The sequence below is a fragment of the Myotis nattereri genome (assembly GCF_964212035.1).
Source record: "Myotis nattereri genome assembly, chromosome: 5".
In the NCBI taxonomy this organism is placed as follows: domain Eukaryota; kingdom Metazoa; phylum Chordata; class Mammalia; order Chiroptera; family Vespertilionidae; genus Myotis; species Myotis nattereri.
The window spans coordinates 10347961-10360081 of NC_138080.1; the positions used below are offsets into that span (position 1 = coordinate 10347961).

Sequence of the window (12121 nt, forward strand, 5' to 3'; positions counted from 1 at the left end):
CATTCTCTGAGACAGATGGCACCAGCAAAGGCTGTGGGTTTGGGCTGCATGTGTGAATTCTCAGGCAGCTTAGGGACTGTTGGGGTTAGGGGATGTCTAGTAGGAAGTTGTACCCATGAATCTAAACCTTGGGGAGTTTGGGGTTAGTGTCCAACTAAGTGGTCACCACCTATAGGGAAAATTACAGGCTTGAGCAGTGGCCACACAGCAGGTGAATGTCAGAACCAGGAGTCCTGAATGGAGGGGCCTGCCTGTCTGCTATGGCAGAAAGTTTGGATGGGCTGGCATAGCTGCAGATATAGGTGTAGATAATCTGTATATTGGTGCACAGAGTGAATCTGTAGATGTGGTTCCCATCCCATGGCTGCCCTTCCTGGCCTCCTTCCTCCCTCTCAGTAGGAGATGAGGTCAACTAAGGAGAGTGAGGGAAGAAAGGTCACAGCAGAGGTTTGTATGGGAAAGGTGGGGGGCCTCGCTGTGGAAAGCAGAGTGTCTGAGCAGAGAAACAAGTAGGCATAGTGGGGCCCATTGAAGTTAGTAATCAAGAGTTTATAAGATCAAATGCCCCCTGTGATATTACTCATTCCTTCATATTGAATGAATTTTTGTAAATCATCTCAGTATTTGTGTTGTATGTGAAATGCAGTAGTAGGGGGAAAGGAAGAGAAATGGGAATTTAGAAAGAACACAGAGAGTGAGGGGGGCATGAAAACAAGAGGAGTTGGATGGGTTGACTCAATCTAGGTGCAGACAGAGTTGGAGCTAGGCTAGGGAGAAGGCAGCCGCATGGGGAAAGAGAGACAACGTGGCCTCCAAGGAAAGAGTCAGGCTCCCCATGCAAGCTGGACTATGGATGACCAGTGTCCTGGCAGGAAGGACAGGGAAGGATAGTACTGGGCAGAAGGATTTGCATATGTGGAGGCATCAAGTTATGGAGCCGGTTGCTTGAGAAATGGCTAGAAATGCAGTGCAGCAGGGCAATGGGGTGGATGGAGCAGGACACGAAGCTCTCAGGTAAGTTAAAGCAAATGGAAGAAAAACCACATTTTAAATTTCCCTTTAGGCACTTTTCAGAAACAATGATCATCTGGGGAGTTTGGTGAGGATTGGAACAAATGTGAGGAGTGTGGTGAGGCCACAGCCAAGGCTCTGGGTTTGCTCTATCAGGTTTTGGAATTGGTTCTTTTGGGTTTAATTTTGTTATAGTTACTGAATATAGATTATTGTAGAGTCAACCATTACCACAGGGATGTCACATGTAAAGATCTGGTGTAGGGGCGTTGGTGGTATAGTGGTTAACATAGCTGCTTTCCAAGATCTGGTGAAGTCCCACTCTTTAAAATGAGTTGGAATCACTCCACCCGCCCCCTAAGAACAGACAGGTCTCATTTTTGTCTCAAACTCTAAGGGATAGTGAAAAATATAGACTCAGCTGGGGCCTGCTTGGAGGAGGGGACCATTGCTCACAGCATGTGTGGCTGCACTCCAGGGCAGGGCAGGCACTCCTCTGACATGGAAACCACATAGACTTTCCTTGTGAGCTCTCTTGCCTGTGCACTGTCTCTGGGCTCTTTCAAATGTCTCCTGCAGCAAGCTGCTCCCTATAGGAACACAACATTTCCCTTATCTTGTCCTTCGGTTATTTGTCCCACTTTTCTCTTTCAGAGGGCCACTGCCAAGGCGACAAGTCAATGTTCTGTAGGATGGAAGTTCTGTCTCGTTATTGCTCCATCCCAGGCTACAACAAGCTGTGCTGCAAGTCCTGTAAGCTGCATGACAACCTCACTGATGTGGATGACAGGGCAAGGCTACCGCCTGGGAAGCATAATGACATTGAGGAGCTCATGCCCACCCTCCCAGTCCCCACTCTAGTCATGGAGGTGCAGCCTGCGCCAGGCACGCCCTTGGAGGTGCCTCTCAATGCCTCCAGCACCAATGCCACTAAGGATCACCCAGAAACCAATGCTGTTGACGTGCCCTACAAAATCAATGGTCTGAACAATGAAGTCCAGCCACCCAACCTAATCCCTCGACGGCCAAGCCCATATGAGAAGACCAGAAACCAAAGGATCCAAGAGCTCATTGATGAGATGAGGAAGAAAGAGATCCTCGGATAGTTCTAATAAAATGGAAAGGTAGCATCAATAGCATTTTTTTTTCTTGCTTATAGAGATATTCCATGGGATGGCAAATCCTGTGTCATGGTAATTAAGTCACAGTTCCTGAGTCCCAAAAGTTTTGAGGTAACAGAGGGAGAATCACATAAAAATAGATATGTGTGTATTATATATGTGGTTGTGAACATGTGGCAACAAGGAGAGCACATGGGTGTCCCAGCCCCAGAATGTTCCAAATCCTGAACTGTGGGACTGGGGTAGAGAGGAATGTGGAGCCTACAGCCTTTGTCAGTGAGGGAGGATAACTTGGAGAAAGAAGACATTTGCCTCAAGTTTCTGAGCAGTAACCAGTAGTGACAGCCCTTCTAGAAACACAGGACATGTCCTTCTAATCCCCAGGCCTAGACACGAGCCCCATGGGGACTCTTAGGAAACAGTGATTTATTCACTAACTTCCCAGTTACTAAGATGAGCACATTGAGGTTGAGGCTGTGGACTCCAGTGCCTTCAGTGCCAGGCAGGTGGTAAGGATGAGTGTGGTGGCAGCTGGGGACCAGGACCAACCTGAGAGCTGCTGAGTGTCTAGCATTACTGCCTCTGTGAGAACTGGCCTGCTGCCAGATAGCATGCTTTTTCACTAGAAGCTAGATTTCATGTGAAAATTCTGTCTAAAGATCAGCTCAAAATACTCTGAGGAGGCTAGGAGTCTGTCAGGGTGTAGGGCCGCCAGGCTGCAGCCTCTGGTCTCAGGCATGGCCTGACATAGCCTGGCCAATTAAGGACTTAGGGGAAGCCATCTGACCCACTTGGTGCTCACCAGCTGTGCTATCTCAGCTATTTCTGAACTGTGACACTGCCCATTTCTTCCTGGGAAAGTCCTGGGAATCCTTTAACTCTGGCTTGAGGATTGATCTAAAATGGGGGTCACGTTTTCTGCGAGATAGGCCAGTGGGGTGCACTCCCAGGTCTCTCTCCTCTCCATGAACCCTGGCCTTGCTTATCCCATCTGGCCACCCTGGTCTCAGCCCTGCAGCTCAGAGGGGCTCTCCCCTTCCACAAGAGTTGGGAAGGCTGATAGGCATGCTCTGTGCTGGGAAGTCCAGTGAGTGGTCAAGGCTGTCTCTCTCCCAGAGGGGTGGGAGTGCCTGAGGGACCTACAATGGACTTTTTAGTCTTGGGTATGCTTCTGAACACCAGTCTTGTTTGTGGGGGATAAGCCTGCCCTATTGGAGCCTTCCAGCCCCCCAGCCCTGCCCCCACTTTCATCCCTTAGAAGTTTCAATAAGGAACTGCCAGATCTGTCCTCTGATGGGAGGCATTGGGTGGGAGGTGGGGAGAGCCCGATGTATCTTTTGCTCTTTCCAAACAGTAACAGTTTTTATTTCGGCAGAATGGTGCTTTGTGAGCAAGATGTGAATGAGCGAGAAATAAGAAGGGAGTGGGTGGGGATGGGTGGGACAACAATGGCTAATTTTTACCTCTCCCTGCATAGATATTAATATGCAGCTTAAATTTCCCAAAATTATAAGACCTGGGGGGCACATTAGCTCCTTAGCTGGGCCTCCCTTAACACATAATTCTTAGGCTTTTCATACCCACAAGAGTTCTAGAGCCTTTTTATTCCTGCCAGTCAGATCTTAGAGAACTCTTTTTTGTTTAAGTCCCCATTATATGGACAAAAATACTGAGGCTCAAGAAAGCACCATGACAGCAACTTTATATTGAGTTTTGAGGTGCTCAGTCTGTGTGTGTGAATCTGTGCATGTGTGTGAGTGTGTCTGTGTGGGTAGCCTAAGGGACAAAGAAAGGGTGTAGGACATGGTGAGAACCGTATCTGGGATGATACTTAATTGTCCAACTGAGTGATGACCAGCCTTTTCGCCCCCTGGCATAGCTGCCCTCTCTTTCTGCCACCATGCCCCACACATGCTCAGACACTGTGCAATGTCTAAAGGAGTTTGCTAACTCCTAAGAACTAAACTGGAGAAAACGTTTTGAACATCTTTCATAGTATCACTTCTTCTTTAGTAAGGTGTGGTATACAGTACTTTCACAATCCTGTCATTATAATTAGGAAATGGGTCCCTCTGCTTTCTCTCATGGCAGCTGGTATTAGTCACGGCCTGAAAGACTAGGCAGTTCTTTCTTGGGTCTGTCTTGGAATGATGTAAAGAAAGTTTGGGGTGATTAACCCTGTCCAGAGAGTTTACCCAGCCTGGGGCCTCAGAATCAGAACGGTCTACTCCCAGATCCTGGCAAAGTGGGACTACATATCTTGGGGCTGGAAGTCTTTGGAGAGCCCCTAGCTGGGACATTGCCATGGGTACCTATCTTTGGCTAGCAGGAGAGAGATGTGCTCTGGAAGCTGTATGCCAGCAAGGCTATGTCCTAACATGCCATACTCAGTGCCTTGGACCATATATCCGTAGTTCTCCAGAAGTAAGCAGTCCTCAGAGGTCTCTCCCCAAGGAATGCAGTCCATGCAGCTCTGAAAAACTGAAAATCACTGAGCTTGGGACAGTTGGAGAGCAGGCTTAGCAACAGTGCTGAGTTTCCAGAGCCAGTGTCCGGCCGGCCAGCCGGCCGGCCAGCCCTGTGTTCAAAACTCCTGCCTCGTGGGGAAGGCCACACAGCTATTCTAGCTGAGTTTCATAACACCATATGTGATTCAGATGTTCTCTGTCCACAATTCTAAAAAAACCAGCTGAGGGATTCGAGGATCACTTTATGTTCACAGGGAGACTTGTGCTAGCATTTTGGGACCTGGCTCTCTGATATATTGCTTTTGGAAAACCCATGGAATTTCACATATAAGCATTTCATTTGTATTTTAAGTTTTGTTTTTTGTTTTTGTTTTTTTGCTTGTTTCTTTGTTTGGAGTGTATTAGTGCTCAATAGTAAAGTCCATCAGGTGACTGTGTACTCCTGTGTGACAGGCAGCCAGCACAAAAAAATCATCATGGTGCTGAACTCCAATCACATTTTATCTTACTGATCACAGCAAACAATACATCTGTTTTCTGTATAGTAAAATTTGGTTCTTTGATTTTATAACTTATTAAAGTCAAAACGTCTGTGTTTTTGCACATCGTGCTTGTGTTGTTTCTTACCTCGATGACACTTGTCCCCATTCCCAGCTTGGACTTGAGCAGATGGAAGGATGTGCTGCCCTCAAAAAGCCAAGAGGTGAGGAGGGGACCAGTGAAGGGTGAGAGGCAGCCAGAGGGACCCATCCCTCTCCCAGCTGTGCATGGAGTCAGCTCTCCAGGTGACTTGAGTAAGCCCACAGCTCCCAAGGAATCCTTTAGTTCAGAGAGGAGATGAAGACTCTCCAGACACTTCCTCCTCCCCAATTATATTGCCTTCTCTGCTATAGTTAGGGCTTCCTGGAAAAATACTAGATGTTGTGTTAAACTTGAATTTCAGAGAATAACAAATAATGTTTAGTATATGTTCCATTTTTATACTAGAAATTTTTTGTTGTTTCTCTGAAATTCAAATTTAACTGAGAATCCTGTGTTGTAATTTGGTAACCCTACCTATAAAAGACAAGTCCATTCGCTCTGGCCCTCTTTGATACAGGTGTTGGGGAGAAGGAAGACTGAAGGGTGCAAAATTCCCCAGCCAAGGAGGAGGCCAACGACATGTACCAAGAAATCATACTAGTTTGGACAGGGGCTGCAGGTGGCTTTGGGATGCACAAGATTTCTCATCTTGTTCATTGTAATTTGTTTGGACTCTGTTTTCATAGTACAGTTGTCCTTTACACCAGGGAACAGGAAGTGTGTGTGTGTATGTGTGTGTGTGTATTCGGAGTAGGGGAGGAAGGTCAGTTGAGTAAGCAGAAGTGGCTGAGATGAAATGTTTACAACGGTTATTCATAACCAGATCGCTCAGAGAAGTTCTTTTAGAAAACAGGTCTGGGTTACACAGGAAGTGGTAAGGAAAACCCAATCTGTGCTTTCTGAAGATGTGGACAGATGGTTAAGAGGAGCTAAATTATTTGATTGCAGAAGTTCTGGCCACCACCCCCTCCTCTGTGCACTGACTCACAGGCACAGAGCAGCTAAGCCTTAGAGGCCACGTGGCCAGTAACTTACCCTCTATACCTCATGGTTCCACAGAGTTCTTTCTTCAGTCTTGTGATATTACTCATAATCCATACTCCCATGATTTTATGTCCAAATATTTGTATGCACACCCCAAATTATACATGTCCTAGACCAGCAGTTCTCAACCTGTGGGTTGCGACCCCTCTGGGGGGCGAACGACCCTTTCACAGGGGTCACCTAAGACCATAGGAAAACACATATATATATAATTACATATTGTTTTGTGATTAATCACTATGCTTTAATTATGTTCAATTTGTAACAATGAAATTGGGGGTCACCACAACATGAGGAATTGTATTAAAGGGTCGCAGCATTAGGAAGGTTGAGAACCACTGTCCTAGGCGGTCTTTGCTTACCTCCTCAACTCTCCTATGTATAAGCTTTCACATCCATTCATGACCAAGTGGAGACTATACAGGCAGGGTCCAGGGCCTGTCAGAGTGAGACTTCGACACTGTGCCATGTGGAGGCTGCCCCAAGACAGTCCAACCTCAAGTACACATAAAAATATACCAAGACAGGGTGTGACTGCCCCACAGTGCATGAAAGTTACCAGTGCTTTAGTTCAGCTAACATTCTTCTAGTATCTTTAAATGAACACTTAGATCACTGATTTTCAACCTTTCTTTTTAATTCTATGCATTTATAGCTATACATTTCCCTGTAAGCACTGCTTAAGCTGTACCCCTAAAATTTTGATATTTCATACATTTATTACCATTCCATTCCAAATATTTTATTACTTTTGTTGTGACTTCCTTTTAGGCCTAGTGTTATTTTAAAGCATGTTGCTTACTTTCCAAACATTGGGAAATTGTCTAGTTATGGAATATTACAAATTTCTAGCTTATTTTCTTGTGGTCAGAAAACATTTTCTGAAAGGTTTCTACCCTTTGAAATTTGTTGAAGCTGGCTTTATGTCCCAGGATATGGTCAATTGTTGTAACTATTGTACTTTGTTCAAAAAGAATATGTAATTGACAATTGTTGGATATAGTATCTTACATATGTCCATTATGTCAAATTTGTTATATTTTTATTCATATCTTTTATATCTTGATTTTGTTGTCTTCTTGGTCTATGAATTTGATAGAAAGTAGTTTTGTGTTTTTTTAAATCCTCACCTAAGGATATTTTTTCCATTGATTTCTAGAGAGAGTAGAAGGGAGGGAAGAGGGGGAGAAAGAAAAAGAGAGAGAGAGAAACATCATCGTGAGAGAAACACATCAATTAGTTGCCTCCCACACACACCCTACTGGGACTGGGAACCTGCAACCAAGGAATGTGCCTTTGACCAGAAATCAAACACACAACCCTTCAGTCCATGGGCCGACACTATAACCACTGAGCCAAATCAACCAGGATGGTAGAAAGTAGTTTTAATACCTCGCATTAACTGTATATGTTTCTATTTCTCCTTGCAGTTTTATCATATTTTGCCTGTCGTTTTACTATTTTGAGGCCACATTAATGGGAATACACAAATTTCTAATTATTTCATTCTTGGTAACATTATCTCTTTATCTAAATTAATTGATCAATGTTATTTCCATAAATAATGTCAGTCTTGAAACATCTCCCCCATTAATATAGCTATATCAGCTTCCTTTTGTTTAGTAGCTGCATAATATAATTCTATTCTTTTACTTTCAAAATTTTCTATATCCTATGTGCTCTATTTTTACTTTGTAAACATATTTTAATATGGCCTAACACGTATAAAATTTTGATTAGACTATTTAGTCCTTTACATTTACTGCCATCACTGACACCAGTGTTCTTGTGTGCTATTTGTCTTGACTAGTTTGTGTGTTTTTTCCTTGCCTTTTTTTGGATTGAGTGTTTTTTCACTGTTCCATTTTAGCCCTTGGTTAGTTTTCAAGATATATACTGCTTTTTCTTTTTTTAATGATTATTCAAGAAATTTCAACATGCATTTTTTTTTTTAATTCTCACCTGAGGACATGCTAAGAGAGAGAGAGAGAGAGAGAGAGAGAGAGAGAGAGAGAGAGAGAGACCCATGTGAAAGAGAAACACTGATCAGTTGCCTCCCCTATGTGCCCCAACAGGGGATCAAATCCACAACACAGGCATGTGCCCTGACCAGGAATCAAATCAGCCACCCTTTAGTGTACAGGACGATGCTCAACCAATTGAGCCACTCCAGCTGGGCAACATGCATTTATTTTTTTTTTTTACTACATGCATTTTTAACTTATCAAATCTACAGGGCGTCCCCCCAAAAAATGTATATACACTTTAAATGATTATAAAGTCAGTATTTATTAACATATAGTTCATTTTCAAAATTAAGTGAGATATCAGCTGTTAAGTATGTATATATTTTGGGGGGACACCCTATATTATGACTCCATCTTTTCACCAATGCAAATCCTTAGAACAGTGCTCACAAAAGATAAAATTTTAATGTTTTTATTTCACTGTGGACTAATAAAATATAAAGGAATTAATAGAAAATTAAATCAAAAAGCAAAGATACAAAATACACACTCAATTTTAAAAATAGTTTTAAGGTATAACTGACATACAATAAACTGCACATATGTAAGTGCAAAATTTGGCATGTTTGAAATATGTATGTATTTATATACACACTAGAGGCCCCATGCACGAATCCGTGTGCTCCCTCGGCCTGGGCTGTGGGGATCGGGCTGAAACCAGCTCTCCAACATCCCCTGAGGGGTCCCGGATTGCAAGAGGGCAGTTCTCGGGTGATGAACCCTGGAATCAGGCTCCCTTCTCTCTGGTTCTGAGTGTGTCACCCGAGAACTGCCGATGCCAAGTGACCACAGCTCAGCAGCTCCTACGTTGAGCGTCTGCCCCCTGGTGGTCAGCGCATGTCATAGCTACTGGCCAGTTGACCAGTCAGCTGGTCGCTTAGGCTTTTATATATAGATAGATTGTATATGTATATACACCGTACATGTTATAATGATCAACTCAACAGGGTATGTAACCCTTGTAAACATTTACACACCCAACGTAGGAGCACCTAAATATATAAAGCAAATACTGATGAACATTAAGGGAGTGATTGACAATAATACCATCATAGTAGGGGACTTTAACAACCCATTGACCACAAAAGACAGCATACCCGGACATAAATTCAACAAAGAAGCAGTGGCCTTAAATGATACATTAGATCAAATGGATTTAATTGATATTTTTGGAATCTTTCATCCAAGGTAGCAGAATATACATTCTTTTCAAGTGCACATGGATCATTTGCCAGGATAGATCACATGTTAGGCCACAAAACAAGTCTCAATCAGTTTAAGAAGACTGAAATCACATCAAGCATCTTCTCTGATCCCAGTGGTAAAAACTAGAAATCAACTGCAGGAATAAAACTGAAACACACAAAACATGGAGGCTAAATAACCACAGAGGCTACTAAACCCTTAATGGGTTAACAATGAGATCAAGGGGAAAAAATTAAACAATACCTTGAGACAAATGATAATGAAAACACAATGACTCCAAATTTATAGGATGCAGCAAAGATAGGTCTAAGAGGGAACTTCATAGCAACATAAGGTGTACCTCAAGAAATAAGAAAATTCTCAATCTACCTTTACACCTGAAGTATAAAAAGAAGCACAAAGTCCAAAGTGAGTAGAAAGAAGGTAATGATAAAGATCAGAGAAGAAATAAAATAGTCTTAAAAAAAAAATACCGGTCAGTCCCCTCAGCCTCCGCCACCGCTGCCCCTCTGCCAGCGCTCTGGCGCCACTCGGGCTGGTGGTCTCCGCGGGAGGGAGCGAGGCGGCGGGCGGCCGGGCGGGCTGCTGACTGGGGCCACCGGCGGTCCTGCGCGAGGCGGCTCCATGGGGTCGGCGTGAGGCGTCTGGCGCTCCGAGGCATTCCCGCAGCTGCACGGAGAGGACCCGTCTCCTGTGGACTGGGAGTTCCTGGAGAGCCGCCTCTGAACAGCTGGCGATAACTTCCTAAGTCCCGTCTCTTCATTTTCCTTTGTGTTGCGTTTCGGAACATCCAGAAACCATGAACATGAACAACGTTAGTGATGAAGAGTTTGACTGCCATTTCCTCGATGAGGGCTTTACTGCCAAGGACATCCTGGACCAGAAAATTAATGAAGTCTCTTCTTCAGACGACAAGGATGCCTCTATGTTGCGGACCTGGGAGACATTCTAAAGAAACATCTGCAGTGGCTAAAAGCTCTTCTTCGGGTCACCCTCTTTTATGCAGTCAAATGCAATGACAGCAGGACCATAGTGAAGACCCTGGCTGCCATCGGGACGGGGTTTGACTGCGCCAGCAAGACTGAAATACAGTTGGTGCAGAGTCTTGGGGTGCCTCCAGAGAGGATCATCTATGCAAACCCTTGTAAACAAGTGTCTCAGATTAAATACGCTGCCAATAACGGAGTCCAGATGATGACTTTCGATAGCGAAGTCGAGCTGATGAAAGTTGCCAGGGCACATCCAAAGGCAAAGCTGGTGTTGCGCATTGCCACCGATGACTCCAAAGGAGTCTGTCGTCTCAGTGTTAAATTTGGTGCCACACTCAAGACCAGCAGGCTGCTTTTGGAGCGGGCCAAGGAGCTAAACATCGATGTCATCGGTGTCAGCTTTCATGTGGGCCGTGGCTGTACTGACACTGAGACCTTTGTGCAGGCCATCTCTGATGCCCGCTGTGTCTTAGACATGGGGGCTGAGGTTGGTTTCAACATGTACCTGCTGGACATTGGCGGTGGCTTTCCTGGATCTGAGGATGCAAAGCTTAAATTTGAGGAGATTGCCAGTGTCATCAACCCAGCCCTGGACAGTATTTTCCATCAGACTCGGGAGTGACACTCATAGCTGAGCCGGGCAGATACTATGTTGCATCAGCTTTCACGCTTGTGGTTAATATCATTGCCAAAAAGCTGGTCTTGAAGGGACAAACGGGCTCTGAACGACGGAGTGTACGGGTCATTTAACTGCATCCTCTACGATCATGCGCACATGAAGGCCCCGCTGCAGAAGAGGCCCAAACCAGATGAGAAGTACTACTCATCCAGCATCTGGGACCGACCTGTGACGGCCTCGATCGCATCGTGGAGCGCTGCGGCTTGCCCGAGATGCACGTGGGGGACTGGATGCTCTTTGAAAACATGGGTGCTTATACAGTGGCTGCTGCTTCTACTTTCAATGGGTTCCAGAGGCCAACGATCTACTATGTGATGTCAGGGCCGACATGGCAACTTATGCAGCAAATTCAGAACCGCAACTTCCCACCCGAGGCGGAGGAGGACGCCGGCGCGCGGCCTGTGTCCTGTGCCTGGGAGAGCGGGATGGAGCTCCTCCCAGCAGCCTGCGCGTCAGCCCGCGTGAACGTGTAGACGCCATTCCTGAAGCTGTTACGCGAGTGTAGCTTGACTTAAGGGATTTGGGGGGACCACTTAACTTAATGATTGCTAGTTTGGAATGTCTTTGTAAGTGGGGGTGGCACAGATGGAACAAGGTGGAAGGCCTAGGCGACGGGGTCACACTTACGTGTTCCTATGGAAACTATTTGAATATTTATTTTATATGGATTTTTATTCAATTCTCAAACATGCTACCGCAGAGCGCCCCTCAGCTGCCAAGCAAGCATTTGTAGCTTGTGTGTTGGCAGAACCAGCCCAAGGCTTAGTGTTGTGACCTTTTTAACAATAAAGTACCTTGGAAATTAAAATTTAAAAAATAAATTAATTAATTAAAAAAAATACCAAAGATCAATGAAAGCAAGACCTGGGACTTTGGAAAGATAAACAAAATGGATAAAATTTTAACCAGATTTATCAAGAAAAAAATAGAGAAGACCCAAGTAAATAAAATCAGAAATGAAAGTGGAAAAGTGACAACTGACACCATATATTTG

General features: G+C 44.6%; 1 protein-coding gene and 1 pseudogene across 2 annotated transcripts in view; both read left to right on the top strand.

The window, feature by feature from the left end:
• The window catches only part of ADAMTS2 (ADAM metallopeptidase with thrombospondin type 1 motif 2), a gene marked incomplete at its 5' end in the record, with an annotated part of 290738 nt that extends 288595 nt beyond the window's left edge, over positions 1 to 2143 (top strand). The window contains one exon of the mRNA XM_081093309.1: positions 1666 to 2143. Coding sequence (XP_080949435.1) covers positions 1666 to 2117 — 452 coding nt within the window. The 3' untranslated portion in view covers positions 2118 to 2143. The remainder of the gene's footprint in view (positions 1 to 1665) is intronic.
• Positions 2144 to 8656: 6513 nt separating this feature from the next.
• LOC308520686 (ornithine decarboxylase-like) lies at positions 8657 to 11600 on the top strand (annotated as a pseudogene). Its single transcript has one exon. The product of its transcript is annotated as an ornithine decarboxylase-like (transcript).
• The last annotated feature ends 521 nt before the right edge of the window (positions 11601 to 12121 follow it).